The sequence below is a fragment of the Tenrec ecaudatus genome, chromosome 10 (genome assembly GCF_050624435.1).
Source record: "Tenrec ecaudatus isolate mTenEca1 chromosome 10, mTenEca1.hap1, whole genome shotgun sequence".
NCBI classification, from domain to species: Eukaryota; Metazoa; Chordata; class Mammalia; order Afrosoricida; family Tenrecidae; genus Tenrec; species Tenrec ecaudatus.
The window spans coordinates 58,018,567-58,044,009 of record NC_134539.1 but is presented as its reverse complement, the minus strand read 5'-3'; the positions used below and the strand labels follow the sequence as shown (position 1 = coordinate 58,044,009).

The 25,443-nt window shown below is 49.1% G+C and overlaps 1 protein-coding gene across 2 annotated transcripts in view; it reads left to right on the top strand.

The window, feature by feature from the left end:
* Positions 1-25,443, top strand: part of CDK5RAP2 (CDK5 regulatory subunit associated protein 2) — a 206,328-nt gene that overhangs the window by 137,936 nt on the left and 42,949 nt on the right. For both annotated transcript variants that reach the window (XM_075560408.1, XM_075560407.1), the window contains 5 exons: positions 435-867; positions 5,519-5,750; positions 11,983-12,105; positions 15,875-16,451; positions 18,191-18,423. In XM_075560408.1, coding sequence (XP_075416523.1) covers positions 435-867; positions 5,519-5,750; positions 11,983-12,105; positions 15,875-16,451; positions 18,191-18,423 — 1,598 coding nt within the window. The remainder of the gene's footprint in view (positions 1-434; positions 868-5,518; positions 5,751-11,982; positions 12,106-15,874; positions 16,452-18,190; positions 18,424-25,443) is intronic.

Here is a 25,443-nt window from a genome sequence, read left to right as displayed (position 1 = left end):
GCTTACAAGCACCCCTGCGTCCCGGGCCTGTTACTTGAGCGGTGATTGTACGCCACGGCGGGCCGGACGGTCACTGATGAGCCCGCCAGGTTGGACATGGTCCCATGTAACCCAGATGACCCCTTTGATGTGGTGAATGGCAGAGAATCTCGCAATGGTCATGAACATACGCTCTCCCTCGGCCCAGCCTATGTTTGCAAGCCCATGGAGGCCACCCAACTACTGTGTACCCATGCCCTCTGTACTCCTCCTTAAAGTACATACAAGTCATGCCTGCCCCTAGTGGCTGTCCAGAGGCTACGGACCCGCGTGGCAGGAGCTCCCTGTGTAGCTGAGACGGTCTCTGGAGGAGGCTCACTGAGGAGAGCGGGAGGTGGGCAGAGGATACAGCCACAAACTTAGCTGTCTCCTTCCTTTCCCCTTTGGAAAAACAGGCCAGACCTTTTGCAGACGTTACGTGAGCTACTTCTGGAACAAATATGCATGGCAGAGCAGGACCTTTCTGGAGAGTACCTTGACGGTAAAACCAAGGAGACACTAAAGCAAGTGGCCATTCAGCTGAGAGGTGAGCTCAGACACTTGATTGAAGCCAGCTCACTTTCCAAGCCACACGATGGGCTGCAGTCGCCTTGGGGGGCCCAGCCAATGAAGGTGGGCAAAGTGTCCATGGTGGAGCTGAAAGATGCCTCAGTACAGACCGTGGCCATGGAGGGCGACACTCTCAGATTCAGGCACCAAGGAGTGGAGGCCACTCGGGAAAAGAAGCCAATGGATGCTGTGCTCAGCACTGAGCATCAGCCGGAGAACTTGCACCACCTGCCAGGGCGGAAGGCCCCTGCCCGGTCACTCCCAAGTGGGGCCAAGAAGGTAAGTTTCTCTTGTTCTCTCGCTCTTTCACTCACTCACTCACTCACTCACTCACTCACTCACTCACTCACTCACAACCTAGAACACAACCCTTTTAAAATAATCATTAAAATAATCACTTCCACTCTGAGCTGGATGTGAAAATCTGGTCTCCCCTGCTGCCTGCACTCAGCCACAAGCACCACCTAGCGTGCCCCCTGGTGAACCTCCCCAGCGACCCCTGGCCCTTCCTCTCGCTCGTTTGTTTATGTATTATTATCCGTAGGTATTTTCCTTATACAGATGGAAGCCTGTTTGTCCTGTGTCCTGGCCACATGAGGTTCTATTGGGGATGTGTCCACGTTGACAGACATTCACATACGCCTGTCTTGCCGGTGCCGAAAGGAGAACCTGGGTGTTTATGTTGTTCAGAGGTACTGCTCTGAATTTTCTTAGCTCCTTTCAGCACCCTGTGGAGATGAGGGAGCAGAACCCTAGTGGCATAGCTATGGTTACCCAGTGGGACTAGGATGGGGCTCTCACTGTGCCACACCCCATAGTCTCACACCTAACTCTCATTTGGCAACTTCCCAGTCTGTGGCGGGACCTGGAATTTGTTGTGTGATTATCTCTATGTCGCTTTTAAATCCGTCAAAGTTGCTGTACATCCCCTAAGCATCTCCTTAAATATGTCAGAGCGTTAGGAACCAAACTCTCTTGGCAGTGCATGATGGCTTTCTTACTAAAATCTTCGGGGAGGAAGGGCTTGGGAGAGATGCGTGTGTTCTTGCAGGAAATGGGAAGGAACTAGGTCATGTTTCTAATAGAGCCCCAGTGGTGGTTGCTCGGCTGCTTGTTTCTGATGGGTGTTTTGTATCCGAGAAATCACTGTACACACTGCTTCATAGCATCAGAATGGAGAATTAAGTTTATTTTCTGACCACTAAATTACTGCTTTTGTGCATACCAAAGAGAGTTAGATATATCATTAGCAAAATTGCTTTTGGTTGTTTTAAATTATGCACCAAAACTGTAATTTCTAGAAAAGGGTTTTCTAAAGATATCAGGAGAGAGAGAGACAGAGAGAGCTGCCATTATATTAATGGTATTGGAAATGCAAATTTGTGCAATTTGACTAGAATAGGAATGTTCTCTGCCCCAGCTCCTTCAATCTGTACCTGTTTATTAGGAAAATGGAGAGGGTTGTCATGTGCGTCCCCCACCCCCCAGAAGATGGCATCCTCTGTTGAGGAAAATTGCATAATTGAACACATTTAATTTCCCCAAATGTATTGGTTTTTTTTCCTTTTTAGTTCAGAGACGTCCTGCTTGTGCCTCCTTCAAAAGGAAGGAACCGTGCCCTTCCTTCTCGTCTTTCCCGTCACGGTCCGTGCCAGGCATTGTGTTAGCCGTCCTGGACAGGCATCAGCCCATCGACTCTTCTGGGCAAGGCATGAGTTGGCTGGGCATTCACATGTTCATACGGGGAAGCTCTGAAAGCCTGGAAACTGTCCAGGGTGACCCAGTTGGCTTGGGAGATAACCGAGGGCTGGCTTTTGAGGCTGGCAGGGGTTCATAGACCTACCCTTCTTGGGAAGGGAGCGGTTCTTGTACTACCAAAGTGGCCTCCAGTCTCTGCCAAGTAGAAGCCAATGGCTTTCTTGGTAGACCATGAAGGAGCTGATAACTCCTAGGGCCCAAGCCAGAATGCTGGAGTCCCATTGAAGCCCACAGTGGAGACAAGGAGATGGACTGCACTGCTGATTGTTTGTTCCACTGTGTTTACATTCCTGGCCTAGCCACTTACTGCTGTGAGTCCCTGGCAAGTCACCTGACCTCTCTCAGGATCTGGAGTGTGACCTGGAAGCTGAGACTGGCATGATGGTTTCCTGAGGGCATGTTCAATCAGTACCTCTTATAGTACCTTGTACTCAGGGGCCCCTGCGTGTATTTTAATTCCTGCCGTCTTGCCTTGTCAAGTGAGACATTTCACTGTGACATTTTTAATAAGGTGATGGGTGGAGACTCCGCTTGTTGAGTGCCCATAAGGTAGCATTCTGTGTGGCGTTATTTTAGAACCCGCGTTAGGTTGACTGACGGCAGTCTTCCAGCCTGAAATTGGCTTTGGCATTTGTACACTAGCAGATCTCTTCTCTGTTGCCATATGACACACAGATTTGGATCCAAGAATAAAGACCGGTGGCGAGTGAAGACCAAGCAAATGCCTGTTATTTCCAGCTTTTTATTTATTTTTGGATGGGGCAGGCATCCAGCCCTCCCAGTGGTCCCCTCACTATCTCAACCTTCTCTTGTCCTTGGACTCGGTCTCCCTTCTCCCATCCTGGAATTTCTGGCAGAAAGTACCTTCGCTTTTTTTTACCTGGGTCCTGGAGTCTGGAGAGCTGTTTTAAGATCTGGCTCTGTGTGACATTGGACGGGTTATTGGACATCTTGATTTCTTCATCTGCCGTCCTGGGACCCCCGGGAATGGAGAGTTTACCTGAGCATTGAGTGAGGATGTGTGGGCTGCGTCCCACCGTGTGGCCAGGAGGACTCCTGACTCTTGCTGAAAGGCCCTAATGCGTTTCTCTTTCGCTGAGCCCCCAGATATTGTCCTGATTTTCTCTTTGGTTCCTCCTCTGCTATATTGAGTTTCGGGGGTAAATAATAGCTTTATTAAAATATAATTTATGTAACACAAGTCACCCCTTTAAATGGACAAGTCAGTGGTGTTTAGTGGCTTCTCGAGCACTGCAACTTGGCACAGTCAACTTTAGAACATTTTCGTCATCCCGGGAAGAAATCCTGAAACGATTAGCAGTCAGTCCCCAGTCCCTGCACATCGTCCTTCACCCAGTCTGTAAGCAACCAGTAATCTACGTCTGTCTGTATAGAGATGCCTTTCTGGGCATGTCATAGGCATGGACTTCTTCTGTCCTATGTGGTCCTTTGTGACTGGCTTCTTTACCGAGCCTAATCTTTTCAAGGTTCATTTATATTGTAGCATGTATTAGGACTTAATTACATTTTCTTGCCAAGTAATAATTACATTGTGTAGGTAGATATACCACGTTATACTTATAAAGTCATCATTTGAACATTTGGGTTGTTTCCCATTTTGAGGCTACCATGAATAATACTGCGGTGAACATACATGTACACATTTTTGTTTTCCTTTCTGTAATTTTCATTTCTATTGGGTATATACATTGCTGGGCTGGTTATAACCTTTTGGTTAGTCATTGAAGAACTGACTGTTGCTTTTAAAGGTGGCTGATCCATTTCCAGTCAGTCCTCCACTTACAACCCTCGGAGCAGTCTCTGGAGGTTTCGGTTTCTCCATATCCTCATCAGCCTTTGTTATGTCACCTATTAAATGAGAGTCATCCTAGTGGGTATGAAGTAGTATCTTATTGTGCTTTTGATTTGCATTTCACTGGTAGCTAATAATATCAAGCATCTTTTCACATGTTTATTGGCCACTTATAGGATATTTGTAGCTTTGCGTATTTTTCAATTGGCTTATTTTCATTTTTATTATTGAATTGACATTTTTCCTTATATGTTCTTCATTCAAGTTTCTCTTCCCAGCTTTTCAATATATTTACAGTTTCCTACTTGAAAGACCCTTCCATTTGTCCCCTTACATTATTGTGTGTCCACTCTACACCTAGTAGTTGAGCTCCGCTCCGCACTGGCCCTTGTCTTGGAAGCCGTGCTAGACTAGGAATGGCTCCGATAGGTAGGACCTCTCAACCCCGGAGCCTACAAGATGCCACAGCAGAGAGACAGCGAGCAAGCATTGCACACTTAATACTGTAGTAGTAGGAGCATGGTAGGCATGTCCTTTGAGGAGACTGATGGCAGACAGTGAGTGTGTATAGCAGGGGGTCCTGAGGTTTTGGAAATCAAGGGCCTTTCTTTTGAGGACGGCACACATGAGTTGAGTCTTACTGAATGGTTTAGAGTTAGGAAGGAGCCTGGTAGATGAGTGGCTGCTAACTGAAAGCTGGGCATGTCAAGCCCACTTAGCCACACTAAGGAAGAAAGAGGAGACTGTGCTGCAATAAGATTCCCGCTCTCGGAAGCCCTCCATAGGGTGTGTGGGAAGTGTGAATCGACTGGACGGCAGTGGGTTTAGGAAGAAGCAAAGATGATCTGGAAAGAAGAGTCTGGGTAGAAAATACCTTGTTGTTTTGGGGGATTCCCGTGTAATGAGTGGGAGTCCTGCGTGAAACAGACGGTTCTTGTGCTTGTCCTTTAACCGAAGGGTCCATGTCTGCCCAGAGAGGCCTCCAGAGAAGTGGCTGGCAATGTATTATTTTTACAAAGCAACCCCCCAGGTGCCCCGGGAGCACGGTCCTGTGCTGATGGCTGCATGTGGGCTGCCCGGACTTGGTGCTGACTTGACCCAGTGGCACATATTGAAGACTTTGAATCCCCAGAAAATCAAGGGGCCAGGGCCAAAGAGGAGAAGCTTGGAGTAGTTATCGATCAGAGGAGGAACCTGCCAAGATAGAAAAGTTGTGGACAAGGAGGTAAACATCGATGGCGCTGTAGGAGCCAGTAGCCTGGACAGCCAGTTTCTGTCCCCACTGTTGGTAGTTGCCTTCAACATTGACGGTGTGACTGAAGGAAGCATATTCATGGTTGTTTACCCGTATATTTTCAGGAAGCTAAGAAGTCACGCTTGCCAATCCTAATGAAGCCAGCCCGATCATTAGGGAGTGTGCATCAGCTTGCTGCCACGCCCGTGGTGGAGGCCCAGCTGCAGGGCCAGGTCATGGAGCTGCAGAGGGAGCTGCAGGAGTTTAAAACGGCCAACAAGCAACTACACCAAAAGTTACTTCTGGCCGAAGCAATGGTGGAGGGGAGGCCACCGCTGGACAGAACGCTGCTGAGTGGTAAGCAGAAACAGTGTCTCCCCGGTAAGCTAGATGAATCACCCACTGGAACCATGGAACCGCTGGAGATGTCAGGCTTGTTGTTCGGAATCGCAATACGTTTTGAGTATAAATTTCATGAAGTGCAGTGGCTAATCTTCACTCTTGACAAATGCCCAGCAGAGGAAACTCAATAAGGAAAACGAATCTGCTGTTGCCTTTGCTTCTGGAGTCCTACCAAAGGGGCTTTGTGCTGCTCCCTGGTCTGGAGGGGTCTCTACTCCCTTGACTGGGATGGCTTGCATGGGCTTTCCTTTGGCTGAAATCTGTGGAAAGCCCTGTCTGCGGCCGAGGGCTGTGTAGACATGAGCCTTATTGTGGAGTTCTCCAGGACATCCCAGCAGCCTTTGGCTGTGACCCTGCTGACTGACCTATGTCCTCTCTGTTTTTAAAATCTTTTTATTACGGGCTCATACAACTCTTACCACAATCCACACATACATCAGTTGTGTAAAGCACATTTGTACATTCGTTGCCCTCATCATTCTCAAAACATTTGCTCTCCACTTAAGCCCCTGGCATCAGGTCCTCATTTTCCCCCCTCCCTCCCCATTCCCCTCTCCCTCATGAGCCCTTGATAATTTATAAATTTATCATATCTTGCCCTGTCCGACGTCTCCCTTCACCCACTTTTCTGTTGTCTCTCCCCCAGGGAGGGGGTCACATGTAGATTCTTATAATCAGTTCCCTCTTTCCAATCCAGCCTCCCTCTACCCTCCCAGTATCTCCACTCACACCACTGGCCCTGAAGGGATCATCTGCCCTGGATTCCCTGTGTTTCCAGTTCCTATCTGAACCGGTGTACATCCTCTGCTCTATCCAGACTTGCAAGGTAGAATTGGGACATGACAGTGGGGGGAGGGGGGGAGGAAGCATTTAGGAACTAGAGGAAAGTTGTATGTTTCATCGTTGCTACATTGCACCTTGACTGGCTCGTCTCCTACCCTAGACCCCTCTGCAAGGGGATGTCCAGTGACCTACAAATGGGCTTTGGGTCCCACTCTGCACTCCCCCCCTCATTCACTATGGTGAGATTTTTTTATTCTAATGATGCCTTATACCTGATCCCTTTGACACCTTGTGATTGTACAGGCTGGTGTGCTTCTTCAATGTGGGCTTTGTTGCTTCTGAGTTAGATGGCCGCTTGTTTACCTGCAAGCCTCTTAGACCCCAGATGCTATATATACCTTTTGATAGCCGGGCACCATCGGTTTTCTTCGCCACATTTGGTTATTCACTTGCTTGTCTTCAGCTGTTGTGTCGGGAAGGTGAGCATCATAGAATGCCAATTTAATAGAAGAAAGTATTCTTGCATTGAGGGAGTACTTGAATGGAGGCCCAATGTCCTTCTGCTACCTTAATACTAAACCTATAAATATAGGCACATAGATCTATTTCCCCATCATATATAAGTATATTTGCATATGTACATGTCTTTATCTAGGCCTCTATAAATGGCCTTTGCCTCCCAGCTCTTTCCTCTATTTCCCTTGACTTTCATCTTGTCCCACTATCATGCTTAGTTCCCCACCTGGGTTTCAGCAATTCCTCTTGGTTACATTACCCTTGATCATGCCCTACCAGGCCTCCCACACCCACCTTACCACCAATTTGGATTACTTGTTGTTCCCTTGTCCCTGGGTTTGTTAACACCACTTCCTTTCCCCCCACCTCCCCCTATCCCATATCCCCCCCGGAACTGTCAGTCTCATTGTTTTCTCCTCCATATTGTTTTTCCAGCCTATCTTATTTAGACAGACCTGGACCTATGTCCTCTTCCAGAAGTGACCTGCCTCCCCATCCACGCGGCATCTGTTGCCTTGACACTCTTTGAGGTCAAGGAAATAGCAAACCCTACATTAAAATGTGTCTAGTCAGAATACAAGGCGCCCTGGTGGCATGGTGTGCTATACATTGGGCTGCTAACCACAGAGTCAGCAGTTCAGCCTCACCATCCTCTCTCTCCATGGAGAAATAAGAGGCTTTCTGGTCCTGTCAAGGTTTACAGCTTTGGAAGCCTGCAGGGGCAGTTCTATTCTGTCCTGTGTGGTTGGTATGAATTAAGATTGACTTGGTGACCAAAAAAAGAAAAATAGTTTTACACTTAGAGGGAGAGCCTCGGGGCACGTTCTCTACTCTCAGACAGGGTACTCAGAATTGTGGAGCCCCGGCCCTTTGAGACTCCCTTTCACAGAATAAGGCAAGTTTGTAGCATTTTCTGTCATTTTTAGAGGGTTTATGAATCCACAAATGTGTAAATGTTGACTTTAGATTTTGAACCCTGATGTAAGCAAAAGACAGCAACACACAAAAGCAAAAGCAATAACAGGAATATCTTGTTTCTATATCCAGATATATTTGTTAAATGTCTGCTGCGTGTCAAACAGGAGGCGTCCTTGTGGCATTGATGAGATAGGAGTGAGCAACACAAAGTCTGTCTCATTTACATTCTGGTGGGAGAGGGACAGCCAGCCAATAAACAAATGCATGAAATAGGGAGTGGCGGTCAGTGCTCAGAGAAAAAGAAGCATTAAAGGCCTAGGTCACGTGGATAGGCAGCAGGATTTGCTAGCACATGCATTGCAGAGGGTCAGAGAGCCACCCAGAGAAGGGAAGCATTTGAATGGAGACCAGTAAGGGGTGGGGTGGGGTGGAGATGTAAGAGGAATGTGAAGAAACCTAGTAGTCTTTGTGAGAGGTGTGGTCATGGCAGAAGGGACAAGGGGCAAAGGCTCTCCGATCGCTTTGAACCTGGGACATTAGTTCTGTGAGTACAGTGGAGTGAGACATAGGGGCGTGTAGATGAGGAAGTCAGGGAGGTAGATTAGTCTGGGGTACCTAGTCCCTTCTAGGGCTTTGCCTAGGTAAGATTGGGAACTATTGGTCCATTTTGTGTTGAGGTTAAATGATCCAATTTAGGCTTTGATGTAGGAGTTGGCAAACCATGATCTTGTGGGTCTTTTTATAAGTAAAGTTTGTGGTCTCTGTATGTAAAATTTTACTGGAACTTAGCCAGGCCCATCCTCTGACCACTTTTGTGCTGTGGTGGGAGAGTTGAGTGCTTCTCACGGACACATTGTGGTCTGCAAAGCCTAGAACAGTTTTAGATAAAACCCTTTAAGAGAAAATATGCTGAGCACTGCTTTAAGGGTGTGCCCTTTGATGTGAGCGAGCAGCTGGAAGGGGGAGTTGTGGTCCCTGAGATGGGAACGACTGCAGGAGAGGCAGGCTGGGGCGACGGACCTTGAGGTACCTGGTTTGGGAAGTGTGTGAGATCCCTGTTGGCCATCCCCGCAGGGACATCAAGTAGACAGTTGGGACTAATTGGGTCTGGAGTAGAGGAGAGAGATCTGGTCTGGAGAGGTGAATTGAGGAAAGACAAACAGGTCGTTGGTGCGCAGAGGAGCCCCGGTGGCATAGTGGTTATGCACTGGACTGCAAACTGCAAGGTCAGCTGCTGAAAACCACCGCTGTTCCATGGGAGGGAGACGAGGCTTTCTTCTCCTGCAAAGAGTGAGGGTGGGAACACACGGGGATGGTTCTGCCATGCCCTGCAGGGCTGCTCTGAGTCAGAACCAGCTCCATGGCAGTGAGTTTTGAGGCGATCTCGGAAGAGATGAGCCCTGGAGACCTAGGAGTGGGCAAGTGTAGAGAAAAAAGGTCCAGGGACTGCGCCTCAGGCTGCTCACTAGGTAGAGGTTGGACAAAGCAGCCAGTGAGGACGGAGGGGGACCAAGAGTGAAGGGTGCTCCAGAAGGTAAGATGGTGACCAGGGATCGACGAGCTGTGCAAAATACTGCTAATGGGATGAGAGGAGAGTGAAGCGTGGCCACTGGACTTCACGGTGTGGACTTCGTCCATGACCTTGAAGGTAGTCGCGTCAGTAGCATGAGCGTGTTGATGGGCATGGGTTCTAGAACAAATGGAGGAGGATTTGGAGATAGCAAGAATAGAACAACTGAGGGATTTTACCAAGACGTAGGACAATGAGGAGGCTGTGGTGAGGTGGGCAGGCTTTCCAGGCCTGAGCTGGAGAGGGGGAGAGCTGGAGAAGCAGTGCCCTCGGGGGCTGCTCAGTTGACTTTGACCTCAAGGGTGAATGGAGGAGGTGAAGTTAGTGTTCCGAGAGCAGCTCAAGGTTACCTGGGATTTTGCCAGTGAAGAGTCCGCGTACCTCTGCTTCCATCAGACTCTAGAGCAGTGGTTCTCAACCTTCCTAATGCTGCGACCCTTTAATATAGTTCCACGTGTTGTGGTGACCCTCTTCCCCAACTATAAAATTATTTTCATTGCTACTTCATAACTCTAATTTTGCTACTATTATGAATCAGGCGACCCCTGTGGAAGGGTCATTCAACCTCCCCCAAAGGGGTCATGACCCACAGGTTGAGAACTGCTGCTCTAGAGGATTCCACAGGAGTTCCGGGTGGGAGATGACTTGGGGCTATTGGGCTTCCTGTGATAATAATAAAAGGAGCAGTTATTATTATTTCTTGAACACTGATATATGAGGGAGGGGGCGCCCTGGTGGACTGCTAATCGCATGGTCAGAGGTTCAACCCCACCAGCAGCTCCTTGGGAGGAAGATGAGGCTGGCTGCTCTCATAAAGCTTGATAGTCTCAGAAGCCCTAGGTAGCTTTGTCAGTCTGGGTCCTTTAGAGAAACGAATCCACAGAAGCTCATGTATAAGAGAGAGTGTTATATAAAGGTTAAGTGCGCATCAAGAAAACATCCCAACCCGGTGCTGCCCAAGCCCACAAGTCCAACATTAACCCATATGTCCCACACCCATCCACAAAGTCCTCCATCTCACAAAACAGTCGCAATGACGCCGACTGCAGGGGGAAAGCTGAGTCAGTGAATGTGTAAGCATCTCAGCGCCGGCAGGGGTCTCCACACGGGTGCTCCAGCACCCAGGGCTGCATCGGGGTAGGGCCATGTGGCTTCTCCTCAGGGACTTCTTGCAGGAAGTGAGCCTTGCCAGCTGAAGCAGTTAACTGGCTAAGGCAGCTGCACCCTGGTGCTACCATCCAAAAGCAAGAGAACTTGAAAGGTGAGGCTCACCGTGCCATTTATCCCCCCCCCTTCAATTAATCCCACATGTGTTTATTGGCCAGGTTGGCACAATAAACTAACTATCTCTGTAGGGGTGCTACGAATCAGCATCCACTCAGTGGTAGCGGGTTTGGTTTTGGAAAACATTCTTGGGAAGTTGGAATTATAAAAGATACTGGAAAATTTCCACAGACTTAGAATAGGACGGTCCCCTCCTAGTCCAAATATTTTAGATGCATAATTTAATCGGATCCTCTCAACATTCCTTGGAGACAGTTATATAGTAAGTATGCCAATTTTATGGCTGACATAAAGTGACTTTACCAAGGTAGATTGACCCAGCCTGCCTGCTTTCCGAACCTGTGTTCATTACAGCTTCACAAAGCTTCAACTTGAACTTTGTATGTGGATTTTATGACGATCTGTAGCCAGAGGTATTTTCCATTCCATTCTAGGCTGTCTGTTGTCTGTTGCGTTTTCCATAATACAGGTTCACAGTAAGTTGGCCTTTGGCAGCACCCTTGTCCCCCCGCCAGCCCCTCCTCCATCCCGGCCCCTGTTGTGATCTCAGCCACCTGAACTGGGTGGAGGAGAGAAAGATGAAGCAGACACAGCTCTGTCTTTTGAGAGCTCCTTACCCACCTGGGGTGGGCTGGGCTGGGGGGGGGGCAGGTGGAGGGCCACCAGAGCAGTGATTAGAAGAGAGCAGTGCTGGGGGCTTCAGAGAGGAATGGTTTTATGGCAAAGGTGATTCAGCCCCAGGGGCCCTGGCCCTTCGTCATTTCTCTGCAAGGTGTCTGGTCTGACTGACTCCCAGGCACCTCAGCTAGGTGCCAGCCCACATGCCCCTGGGGCCTCTCTCCTTGGGAAGAGTGAGCACAGGTCTGTAGAATTCCTTTTCTCACTCATGGTTTTTTGAGAGCCAGGCCTTAAAGCATTTCAGACAAGTCACAGTGTATTTATGCCTTTTATGTCCTGTTATGGCAGCTCGAGAGATTAATTTTATCTTATAAATTGTATTTTGCCTCCCCAGTGTTTTTATTTTCCCTGGGTATCTTTGTGTTCTTTGCAGTTGCTTGGCGAAGCTTCAAGTGTACAGGTTTATTTATTTTTCTCTCTCTGTCCGAATGCATGTAGCTCAGCCCCTTGTGGGAGCCACCTACCAGTGCGGCGCAGGAGAGCAAGAAGAAAGTCACACGGCTCCCGGTGTGTGGAGGGACAAGGAAACGGACAACAACCTGCAGACGAGCTACGACACTGGTCAGCATTGAACCCCAGTGGGTCCTGGCAGATACTGTGGGCCAGGTGCCACTCGGGCGCTCTGTGTGGAAACTGTTGCTAACCCTCACAGCCACCCTCCCACGTCTTCCACAGCCTCCCCATTTACCACCAAGGAAGCTGGGCTTTGCGAAACTTGACCCAGGGTCACCACCTGCTCAGTAGGTGGATGAGCTAAGGCACAGTAGGCGATGTCTTTTGAACCCACCAATCCATTTGTCAGGGTGCTGTGGGTTAGGCATTGGGTTGCTAACCACAAGGTAGGCAGTTCAAACTCACTAACTGCTCCAAGGGAGAAGGATGAGGCCGCCTGCTTCCGTAAAGATCTGCCATCTCCATAGGAAACCCCCTGCACAGAATTGACTCCATACCAGTGGGCAGGGCGATCCACTAGTCCAACACTTTTCCCAGGCTGGGTGATGGGGTTCAGCCTGAAAAGGCATAGTCCTCGCTCTGGAGGGGACAGCCAGTCCATGTGCAGCCGGGTGCTGGCTGCTGTTGAAGTGTGCATGGGGTGTGCCTCTGTCTGTCAGGAGGAGTGGTCAGAGGAGGGTCTGCAGCCCTGCCTGGAGGTTTGTAGGAGCTGTCAGGTGGAAAAGCATCGAGGTATGAGTGGGAGGATACAGACAAGTAGCCTCCTCTTTCTTTTTGAAACCGGGAGGCAGTGTATGCATACAAATAAACACAAAGGCTACCAGAACAAACCTGCTTGTTCCATTCAGCCAGAATGAGCAGAGGCTTGCAGGTTTTCTTTCAATCTTTCTCTTTTTCCCCTTCATTAACAAAAGAAAGCACCATTGACTTGGACCTCCTTCACCATGTAAGAAATCACTCTTCTCAGGCATCCTGAACACATGGCCGGCACACACCCACCACTCACCCACCAGTCTAGGGAATCTGCCGAGTGGTGGTCCCTCTTACCTGTGGCTCACCACCACGTGCTTCTGGAGTGGGCCAGCATTTGGTGTAGTCACTTGGTAGCTGAAGTGTGGAAAGCTCCAGAACTGCAGTATTTTTAATCCTGTTCTGAATAAATGGTCCTGGGACATCTTTTGGCTTCTTGAAGGAGTGATTAACTAACTCTCTCCATCACTACTGGGTGAGGAATGAAGAATCCCACACATGATTGGCCTTCAAATTGAAGCCTGAGGAGTCTCTCTCCTTGCCCTTGGGCCCTTGACACAGGAGACCCCCAATTGTAGGAAGGTTACATCAGGGGACAGCTTCTGGAGGGTTAGAGACAGGCTTTGACCCAGGCTTGGCTGCCAACTCACTCAACGTTGGGCATGCTCTTCCCATCTCCAAACCGGGATTTCCTCACCTGTGAAGTGGGCCCGTTGTCACAGTGCACCGGTGACTGTGAGGATGACAGGATGACACCAGTGCGGTGCTTCTAGTCCAGGCCAGGCACGGGTCCTATCGACCAGTGGTTCTCAACCTCCCTAATGCCGAGGCTCTTTCATACAGTTCCTCATGTTGTTGTGACCCCCAACCATCAAATTATTTTCATTGCTACTCCATAACTGTAATTTTGCTACTGTTAATCGGGTGACCCTGTGAAAGCGTCGTGCGACCCACAGGTTGAGAACCGCTCCTATAGTTTCCTGCTGATAGCCATGGGCTAATCTGGTGGGTTTGAACCATTGACTTTGCACTTAGCAGTTCAATGCTTACATGGACTCTGGACAGTGCGTGCCCTCCCACGCATTCTGAGATTGATGTGTGCGTGCTCCCTGCATGAATCTAACCACGAGAGCCAGCCACAACCCGTATCAGAAAGGGATTGGTGTTGGTGTATTTCATGCTCTGTGCTCTGTGAGCACACACAAGGGTAGGAGGAGCAGAGTTCAGAGCCAGAATCTGCGTCTTCCGATGCAGGGCATTTGCCTGATTCTTTGCTGAGAGATCTCTAGGGTCATCTAGTGTTGCCCACATCCTTGCTGCGGCAGCCTTTGCCCCAACGCTGAGTGCACTCAGCCAGTGAGATGCCATGTCCCCTTCCTCTCTGGGCTCCTTTGCCACTATGCACCAAACCTGTTTAATCTCCCCATTTTACAGATGAAGCGCCCCAGGCGCAGGGAGGTTATATGCTGCCTGAAGTTAGGCAGCTAGTAAGCCGAGAGCCAGAGTTTGAAACCGTGTGTGTGTGTGTGTGTGTGTGTGTGTGTGTAAGTGGTAAGGATAAAATAATAATGTAAAGATAAAAGTGCAAATAATGCGTGAGAAAGAAAAGCCCACCCTCCATATTTAAAAAGTGTTGTGTTTTCAAGATAGATTTTTTTCCCTCGTGCATTCTGCTGCTGCTGCGGTATTTGATCGCTCTTGACACTGAACCAGAAGCCCCGGTGCCCTCGTGGCTTATGTGTTGGGTTGTTAAAGGAAAAGCTAGCAGGTCTGACTCCCCCCAGTTGCTCCCGGGGAGAAAGCTGAGACTGACTGCTCCTCTTAAGACATCCGGCCTCAGAAATCCTTTGGAGGAATTCTGCTCTGTCCTGTAGGGTCACTGGCTGATGGGGCCCAGCGGGCTATGCTTTCTCCCAGGGCAGCATGTGGCCTGGGGTTGTGGTTATGAATGCTCTGCAGTCAGGTTGTGCGGCATGCCTTACCGCAACTCTCTTGGACTTTGCTCGCCTCGTTTTGCATACCGGGGAAACTGAGGTCCAGAGAGTAAGTTACTGGCCTAACACAGTAAATGGTAAAGCTGGCTGTCATGTCAGTGCTCTTTGCCCTCGAAGCCTGTGTATGTGTGTTTGTTTGTATGTGTATGTACACACATGTATGTATACATGTGTGTATTTCAGCTGTATCCCCTTTGACTCTCAAACAAGAGTAGGTATATCTCTGAAGATTGAAGCTAGCTCTACGGAAGTCATTCCTTGGTGAAACCTCTTGTTAAACGAGACATCTTGAGGGAACCAGTCAACATAAAAATCAGGAGGATACGCTCACCTACCATGAATGTGTAGAATTTCTCTTCTCTAAGATTCCTTCACTCAGCCCCTCAGGATTTTCACAGACCTTCCCTGACTTCTGATTGGAACGAGGCACTGCTCTAGAACAGAGAATGCGGGGTGGGGGGAAAGGGCAAGTCCCTGCTGTGAAGGATCTTGCAGTCCAGGGAGAGGGGCTTTCAGAGAAACTAACTGTCATGCAGATAAATACATAAGCCATTTGCAGTTGGTGCATTTGCATTCAAGACCGAGTATATTGTCTTCGGGTGATATGTGTAAGGTACTTCAGAAGCACAGAGCGGAGTGGTTGTTTGACATAGTTTGGAAATGACCTGGAAGAGGAAGGGAAATTGGTTCGGGGTGTTTCAGGATGAATAGGAGTTCAACAAGTAGCAAGGGTGACTGAACGTATTTTAGACAGAGAGACCCCCACATGTGAAAGCATGGAGCCCTGAGACAGTCTGGTGGTGCCGGGGATTGTGGTGGAGTAGAGATTCTCCACGGGGGGCGCCAGGTGTTCCTGGAACGCTTGCATGGAAGTAGACCATGGGAGCTTTCAGGTGCTGTGCTAGGAAGTTTGGAGGGGATGCTTAAGCTAGGGAGTGATTGACAAGTTCAGATGGGCGCCTATCCTGGTGAAATTCTCCTTTTAGGACAGCTGCTCTGAGGGCGAGGCTACGTTGAAGGGTCCGAGGGGAAGCCTCGAGGCAGGGAGAGTGGTCAGAAGGCTGTGGCAGGGGTCCCCTTTACTGGGAGGGAGGAGAGTGGGAGATGCTGACATTCATCTACTTGATTTTTAGACTCTGAAATATACCAGCCTGATGACCTTGCCATCTTGCCAACATGCAAAGAGAATCCATCTGAAGGTTTTCTGGGCACAACTTCAGTAGCTACTTGCATGAGTTCTAAGAGCCAGCTTTCCGTTAAGGTCAGCATGATTGAGACAGATCCGTCTGAGAGCAACGATGCCGAAACCGATACAGAATACTTAAAACAGAAGATTCAGGACTTGGAAACTGAGCTCAGGGGCTACCAGAATTTCTTGTTTCCGCTTCATTCAGGGAAGCACTCCCAGTGCAGTGAGGCCGTCATCACCGTCTTGTGCGGGACCGAAGGGGCCCAGGAAAGCATGAACAAGTCTAAGGGCAACACTGACGATGAAGAAATGACCTTCTCAAGTTTGCACCAAGTGCGTTATGTGAAACACATGAAAATCCTTCATCCAGTGGCCCCGGACATGGTGGATGGTGGGATGCTGGAGAACATCAAACAGCAGCTGGTGGAGCAGGAATACGAGCTGCAGAAAGGGCAGAACTTGGAGTTATTCAGCGATATCCCCAACCTGCAGAATAAGTTCAGAGATCTCTCACCCTCCAGGTACATTCCACCTTTGCCTTCTACCACTGTGACAGCCTGCAGTTCCCCTCGGCTGTCATGAGCTAGGAGCCCCTGAGCTGGCAGTGAATTTGGTACAGCAGGGGTGGGGGAGCTTGTACAGGGGAAGGGCGGGTGATAGGGGTAAGCCCCTGCCGAGAGGCAGAATGTGAAGCCCAGGAGAGCGGTGCCCATGGGAAGCAGGGCTCCCTGTGTCCTGTGACATTGTCAGAGGGGGGCAGGCTCCATTTGTTGGTGTGGTGAGAGGGTGTTCATGGCGGCTGCACTGCTGTGTGGGCTCCTAGGCGCCATCATTGGTTCCTGCTAGGCTGTGTAACTGAAAAGAGCTGATTCCTAGGTAGAGTGGGCAGGAATATAAATATTTCCTATATATTTACCCTGTAAGGTCATCTTCAAGAAATACGCCTGTGTCGAAAGGAGAAGAATTCTTAGGTCCTGAAGAGATGCTTTATGGGCATAGATACATATAGTTTTGTGCCATGAACTATGGCAAAAATGGGATCATTTGTAAACTTGACCTTCATTCGTCACTAATTTGAGACGAACACATCATTCTGAATTGTCAGGAGCCAAAGCAAATTCTTCAAGACCTCCTAAACAGTGAAACTGAATGAAGTCTGTTTGTAAGGAAAGTCTGGTGTGTATGACCCTCCCCACCAGCGAGAGGGCCGAGCCCTTACATTTGTCTATAGATAAGGACGGAGCCTCACAGCGGCTGCTGTGACATGTCCGAGGTCACTCTCAGTTGCTGTCATTGCTAGGGAGGATCCAGGTCCTCCTGGTCCCACTGTAGGCACCAGCTTCTTATTCTTCCATTAAACGGGCCCCTCTTTCCTGCTGGGGTCACCTCACTTGGATGTGTGTACTTGGTGTCAAGGGCGATCACCACTCCAGGGAAGGAGTGGCATGTCCCACTGAAAGGTTGTTGTCTGTGTCAAGCCGGGGCCTCAGTTTGTATGAGACCTGCTTTCTTTATAGTGTCTGCCCTTAGCAGGGGTGGAGTCGCCTGGGAAACGACAGCACATAGTGGTCAGGAGGTGGTATTGCTGAATCGATCGTGGGCTTTGAACTCAGACGTGGGCTTGCATCTGGACTCTTCTCCAGTGAGCTGACATGGTGGCCTCTGATAGTCAGTGTCCTCCCCTGCATAAGGGGAGGCGCCTACGTTTGTCGGAGGATTGGCGAATTGCTGACATGTAATGTACCTGACGGAGTCTGTGCCTGGCGGGTTGTAGACCCCCAAGTACATGGGAGCTCAGGCTATGATTATCCCCCAACCTTTCAGCCGGGAGGAGAGTCCTGTTCTTGTTATTCTGTCTCACAGTTTCTGTTTTGTACTTTCTGAGAATTTGTGGTAGGTCCCTGGCCCATGGGGCATATGTTTCTACAATTTAGAATAGTGTATTTGAAGAGTGTGTGGAAACCAATCTTTCTCTCGAGTCTTTGCCAATCCATATTTTAATTGGGGGCTTTTATAAGGTTAAAAATATTGTAGAAGAACCTTTGTTCCAGCAGTTGTTGGCTATTTTGAAATAATAATAATAATAATAATAATAATAGACAGTGACCTTGTGCACTCTCCATTTTTCTGAAGGCATATATGCTTGTACCGCTGCAGGATTTTAAAAAAAATTGCCCTCTGTCACTTTTCCAATTAGTGTTAAGGTCACAAGCATTCAGTGCTGAAATGGTGCACACATTTTCTTTTCCCTCTTTATCAGATACGACTCATTGGTTCAGTCCCAAGCCAGGGAGCTCTCCCTTCAACGACAGCAGATTAAGGACAGCCACGGCATCTGTGTCACCTATCGGCAACACATGCGCACCATGATGAAGGCGTTTGGGGAGTTGCTCCAGGCCAGCGACGTGGACTACTCTTTGGCGGAGGGTTTCTGGGAGCAACTGAATCGATGTGCTGAACTGCTGGAGAAACTGGAAAAGCTGTGTCTCAACGGTGAGTGGAACACCATCAGTCCTAGATCCGGGGCTTGGTGGTGGGGCAAAAGAAGAACTGGTTCCTGGGTCTTCCCCCCGAGGAGGTGATGGCAGAGCCACACCACTGCTGCCTCTTCTAGCCACTGGCGCTGTGTGATTTGTAGTCTGCACTGCCCGGATCTACAGTGTTACTGGTTTCTTTAGACTAGTCGAGAAAAGATGGCATGCTGGGTTGTTGTTTTTCTTTTGAGTCACTACTGAGGAGTTTTAAATGTTGGCAATCAAGTTAAAACAAAAACAAACTTTTATTTGTTCAAACATATCCAAGGGTCGGGGGAACGACGAAAGAAAATATTTGCTGGACATCTGTTGTGTATCGGGCACTATATGACGCGTTATTAAATTACTGGAAAAGTTTTAAACGTTTTGTTGTGGATTAGGTGGGGGTTTACAGAGCAACTCATAGTCTTACATTCGAAAATCCATCCGCCTTCTGACTCAGCTTAGCCTTGGCAATCTCCTCATTCCACTAGCTGCTCTGCGGTCTGCCTGCCTCTCCCTTTTCTAACTTTCCCAACTTTGTCATGGGGTGAACCCCGCCCTTGTGATCTTAGATGGTTGATGATTCGAGGCTGAAACGGCGATCCGTTTCCGATGTGAAAGGCAAGGGCCATCACCGTCTTGGGCGGTCTCACCAATTTCCATAGGAGCAGTCAGCCCAGACTCCACTCATGATGTGGAGTTCCATTCCCCCTTGTTCTTCACTCGATCCAGGACCTTCTCACGTGATCCTTTTCGGACAAGCTGGTAGTTAGTGGTAGCCGGGCACCATCTAGTTCTTCTGGTCTCAGGGTTGTAGAGTCTGATGCTTGGTGGTCTATTAGGCTGTTGGACTAAGTGTTTCCATGGGTCTTTTGATAATTTCCTGTGGCAGGGAGAGACCAGTCGTTGCAACTTCAGTGGCCGAGCATGAGCTTTGAAAACCCCAGTTTCTGCACACCAGAGTAGGATGTTGAATATTGTCTTTGTGAACAGCGTGACATGTTTGAAAACAGAACAAGTGTGACCTTTTGAAACTGCAACAGAGAACTTCCCTGTGCCTTTTACTCAACTTCATCAGGTGTTAGTACTTTGAATGATTGGCGCTCTCTCTCTCTCTCTCTCTCTCTCTCTCTCTCTCTCTCTCACACACACACACACACACACACACAATCTTCCCTATGAGAATGGATTGATACTAACATGTCCTTGGCTCACTTAGATACTTCAGCATATCGTTCCTTAGATCAAGGACATTTTCTTACATAACCACAGTACACTGATCATAATCAGGAAATAGAATTATTTAATGTACCTTCTACCCAGTCTGTGTGCAAATTGCCCCAATTGTTTTACTAGTATCTTTTATGAATTATATTTCTGATAGGATGCAGAATCTGGTCCCTACATTCCATGTGGTTTAGGCTTGGGCCTTGTTTGGCCTGGGACAGTTCCTCACCCTTTCCTTGTCTTCCGTGGCATTGCCATATATAAAGAGATCAGGCCCTCATTTGAGATTATCTGTTGTTTTCCTCTAATTAGATTCAGATATGTTGTCTGGCAGAGGCACCGTGCTGTAGTTGTGTCATGAGAGAGGCACACGGTACACCGTACACCATTGTCTCATCTTGGTGACAGTAACTATGATCACTGGCTACGGTGACGTCACTGTGGTTTCTCCGTTCTGAACGGCGCTGTTTCCCTTTGTGATGAGTAGGTAATTAGTGGGGAAGTATGTAATTAGTGTAAATTGCGGGGCATCTGTAACTACATACCCCGTTGACCCGAGGCAGCTGCTCCCATGACGATGTGCATGTGGCCATTTTTTGCCCGGGCCACCATTCCTCCACTCCTCAGGTGGCATCTACTTCTAGCACTAGCACACCGTCACGCCCTTTACTTCCACGGTTGCTTCTTGGCTGTTATCAGTGTGGACTGGAGAGCCTTACGTGCTATCGTGGCCGATTGTTCTTTATTTTCATAATGCGCAGGTTGTCCCATCTTTGAGAAGTGACAGAGCCTTGGGACATGTCTCCATCTTATTTTGAGCACTTCTGTATTTTCTGGCCCCAAAGAGATGTTCCAGGTTGATCTTGTCTGGTTCTTGTTCCAGTCCAGAGCCACGTCTCGCTGAGTAGCTCTGGTTGCCGCTCACGGGGTTGGGATTTAAAACCCAGGATTTGGTGCTGGGTGTGTGCATTGCTTCCACTGTGTGGCTAGAGATGGATCGACCCAGTGGCTGCAACAGTGGGCTCAGGCACAGGGATAATTGTGAGCATGGCAGCCCTGGCAGGGCAGTGTTTCGTTCTGTTGTGCATCTGGTCGTCACAAAAGTGTTGGAACTGGCTCGATGGTGCTTCATGACAGCAGTGACACTCCACTTTTCATCCGACTTCCACTGCCTCCAGGCCACCTCGGACCTAAGTGTCCCATCCTCTTGCTCAGATGATGGGACTGTCGTCCTGACTGTCCTCCGTGCCTCCGCCCTTGTCTCACTGCAGGCCCTTTCCGAGGGAGCTGGTTACATGTGGGTCAGACCCTGCTCCTGCTCCACTCAACAACCCAGGCGACCCTTTGCACACAGATTAGAAGCCTGCATCCATATAAAACCTTACAAACCCCGTGCCTTCAAACCCATGCTACCTCTTTGCCCTCATCTCCCACCCCTATCGCACCCGTCCTTGATCACACTCCAGCATCCACTAGTAGGGCGTTTGCACTTGGTCTTTTCTCTGGCACACTCCTCATTCCTTGAGGTCTCCTCTCAAAGTCATTGTGTCCATGAGCTGCTAGCTGACAATTACGTGACGCAGGGAGCCCCCTTGCCTATCAAAGACAGTCTGTTCTCCCTTGGTCTGCTTCACGTTTCTCTATTCTGCTTCACTGTCTTGTACATTGCATATTCACTTACTTGTGTTCCTGCCTGCCCCACTAGGAAGTGAGGGAGGAGGTATGTGGTGCTTGTTTCTGTAGTCATGGTATATGCACAAGCCTGCCGTGCTAGTAGCCCTGCCTGTGCTGTATCTTGAATGAGCGATTGACTCCCAGTTCTGCAGTTAGAATGATGGCTCCGTGAACTGTAGGACTCCTCTGATTACACAAGGAGACTTGAGGAAGCGCTCTTGTTTATCAAGTGGATGGAAGAGCGGGATTTCAAAACAGATCTCTGGACAAAACCCATTTCCAACTAGGTCTACATGCACTTCACCTGGTAATCATACAACAGTGACCTGGGAAATAGGAGGTAGTCCCCCACTTAACAGATGACATACCCGAGGCTCAGAAATACCGCCTTGCCTGTCTACATAAACAGCTGGAGTGTGGGCGGCCTCGCTTGAAAGGTTCTGACCCTGTGGTGTTCTCTGTGCATCCTGGGAAGCTAACGCAACTGCTGGCCTGTCGGTGCGCGGGCCTCTGGCTGTCTGCTCCGCGGGCTCACTGGGGATTGCTCTTGTGAGGTGGGGCCTTTCCCACAAACCAGTTTTATCCTCAGAACAACCTACTTTCCAGGTGAAGGAACTGAGCCTTAGCAAAGGAGAGTCGATTGCTCCAAGTTAAGCTGACTTGGCAGAAACAGGATTGACCTCAGTTCTTTCTTGGAACATGTAACACAGATGGTTCGTGGGGGCACAGATGCTCCGTTAAGTTCCAGGACAGAACTTGGGACTGCTTGGCCTTCTGGGCCGAGGCAATGGGTTTCTCCAGTTTTTCTCTTTTTTCTCAAATGGGCCTCTAATAGCTTGGGCTACTATCAGAACTGACACCCCCATTGTAGACCCATTGTCCTTGTACCTCAGGACCTGTGGGGGCTAGCACATAGGATCACTTGGCTTCTCCCAGCCTTATAAAACTGTACTGTATTCTAGCTAAGCTCGTCCACATGAGCTAGTTTTCATTGTATTGGCGACAGAATAACTCAGCCCTCCAGATAGATCTGTAGCTTCCAGGCCCCAGGCATTTTCCATCTGTCTCTCTTCTTCCTAGGAGTCCTCAACCTGGGTCCCCGGAAGTCGGAGGCTGAGAGAAAATGCCTCTGGCACCAGCCGCCCTCCCTCCCTCACCCTGCCGCGCCACCTTGATTTATTTTTCAGTTACTTACCTTGACAAGCCCGAGGAGAGACTGCTTCATGTTTCCTGTGGAGTCTGGTGTTAGAAACATCTCAGACTTAGCAGACAACACGAACACAGAACTTTATTTCCTTCTACAAAAGGTAGAGAAAGCCCAGCAACCTCCTCCCTCTCGTGCTTTTTATAGGAGAAGAAGGTGTAAGACAGGGGAGGGTCCTGCATGGGTGCTGTCCATGGGGCTTGGCTCCTGAATTGTGAAGGGAGCTTTATTGCAAAGGACTTTTGCGCTTGAGCAGTTGTATCGCAGTTCTAAAAGTCTTTTAAAATTTAAATAGCGTTTTGAAAAAAAATTGTTCCTAATATCAAGGGGCATATGTTTGTGGTGGAATAAGAAAACACTCCTGTAATTCCATCAGCAGCACACAGACATCCTGGAGTTTATACTTCCACATGTTGTTTCATTTAGGTTTGTGTATCCTGAAATGGAAAGGGACCGCTGACAACCTCTCCCGTTGTTGACTTATGTAGAGAAGACAAGAGTACAGACCAGAAGCCACAGTGGCTTCAGACCGTTCTTCCATCTGATTCTTCATCACCTAATCATTCTCCAGTGAGTGGAGAGTCCGTTGTTCCCAGTTGGGGACTTTCCACAATACAGTGTATTTGGAATCCTGTGCATGCCCTTGCTATTTGTTTAATGTTATTTAATGAGTGGAATCTAAGAAAGGGAATAATTTGTGTGGGTTCTTGATACTTGTAAGGGGCAAGAGCTGGGTTCTCTCCAATTTTCCCAGGCCCGGGGCCTGGAGCCCTGCGCGGTGCTGTGTGTGCATGTTCCTGGGGCGAGAGTTTAGACCTAGAGTCCCAAAGTCTGGAAGTCCCCACCACGCCCCTGTGCGAGGCGCAGCCCAGAGGGCAGTGGTTTGCCATCAGGTGTGTTGGAGGAAGCTTTGTTAGGCTCCGGAGAAGAAGGTCCAAAGACCACCCACCCCTTGGTGTGCTCACCACGTGGGTCAGGCTTCAGACCCACCAACAGAAGGCCGTGGCTGAGACCCCTCCCCTTGGCTCTCCTTTGCCGACAGAGAGAAACCTCAAGGCCCTGCTTGCTTTCTTTTGTCACTTTCTAGTGTGCAGTGGTGTCTTACCATCTGCACTTTTTGTTTCATGTCACTGAAAGCGCAATCCCGATCCCTTTGTTCTGGGTTTCCAGGCCGCCTTTGTTTCTAACCCCTCTTGGGGAAATGTGAGGTCAAATGCTCGGTAAACCTACTGTGTGCACACCTCAGCGTGCTATTGTGCCCTGATGGTCCTTCCTGCTGTTTGGCTGAAAATGGAGCCCAGAGGATGAGTTCATTTCCAGACCAGACGGATGACAAAGAAACAATTGTCAACAGTTTTCACACGAGGGAACCGTTCTTGGATGGTTATCAGGGTAGGAGTGGGAAGGAGGGTAGATGACTCGCCAGGGGGCCCACACTGCTAATGTGGGTGAAGGGGAAGACATTGGAGGAGTGTGGCAAACCATGGAGGAGGCAGGGAAGCCCCTGGGCGGAGGGTACCGCTGAGGCCACAGGACTCAGTCCTGCCTCATGCACAGCCCTTGAATAGCGGTGAGCTCTGTGTCGGAGCAGGGCAGACATGGAGGCTGGGAGCGTACCCACAAACATCGGTAGTGTAGACACAGGGTATTTGTACGTGGACATTTCCCTCCACTGAAAATCCATCCAGATGTGGTGGAGCATCCAGGGGGCAAAGCTATGAAAATGTCTCAGACACACCGAACGCCTTGAGGGAAGGAGGTGCTGGGCCTTGGTGCCAGGACCAAGGGCAATTAGCAGCCCATGTCCCTCAAGAGGATGTCCTAGATCTTTTTTTTTTTTTTGATGAGTAATCTCATAAAAGCTTGCAAGCAGTTCCCTCTAAGGTGTGACTATTGGTCTCTCCCTGTCCGGAGGAAAGAAGAGTAAAGACAATTGAAGATACATAGAAACAATTAGCCAAGAACTGATGGGCCAGACAGGAACCCTGATGACATGTGGTTATGTATTGTGTTGTAATCCAAAAGGCCAGCAGTTCAAAACCACCAACTGCTCCTTGGGAGGAAGACAGAGTCTTGGAAATTCACAAGAACAGATCTGCCCTGTCCTATCGTGTCACTCAGAGCCAGCCTCGCTTCAATGGCAGGGATGAGTGAGTATGGACCCCACAAACCATCCGCCCCCACAACCCTGAGACCTGAATTACTTGAGGGTCCCCAGCACTACTTCCAACTGCTTTGTAAAGGTTTGCACTAGAAAGTGCTGGGGAGAGTGGGAGAAAACTGGATTTCTACTCAAGGTCTTCCAAAGCCTGCCCTTTCTGGGCCACTGTGTTCTCCATGAAGATGATAACAAAACAAAAGAAGTTGTTCTTTTTGTAGTGCTGACTATGTGCCAGGCATTGGACAGCCTTGGAGGATGTATGAGCTGTGTTCCCCATAGGCAGAGGAAGAACAGTGAGGCCAGGTCATTTGCACAAGGACACGGAGGAAGTAGCAGAGCCTGGACGCTACTGGGCATTTTGATTCCAGAACCTGAAGATATTACTACCATGATACCTTGCTTCCCACGCTCCTACCTGTTGGGTGCTCTAGTCCAGCTCTTGTGTGAGCTGGGCCTTGCATTTTTCCACTTCTGTGACTGTTCAGGCTAGGCCCTTCTCTGGAAGCTTTTACTTCCTCGCCACCAACAGAACTTTTATCCATCATACCAACTAGGAGCATGTCGCTTCCTCGTCTGTACTCTTCTGGGTTGTTTCTGTCTTGCCTGTGACATGCAGGAGTGTAACGAAGAGACATACAGGAGCCGGGCTAACATGGGTTCAAGTCCCAGCTCTGTGGCTCACTTAGGGCCCACCCCGGGCTCAGAGTGTTGACTTGTTTGTAAGGATGGAG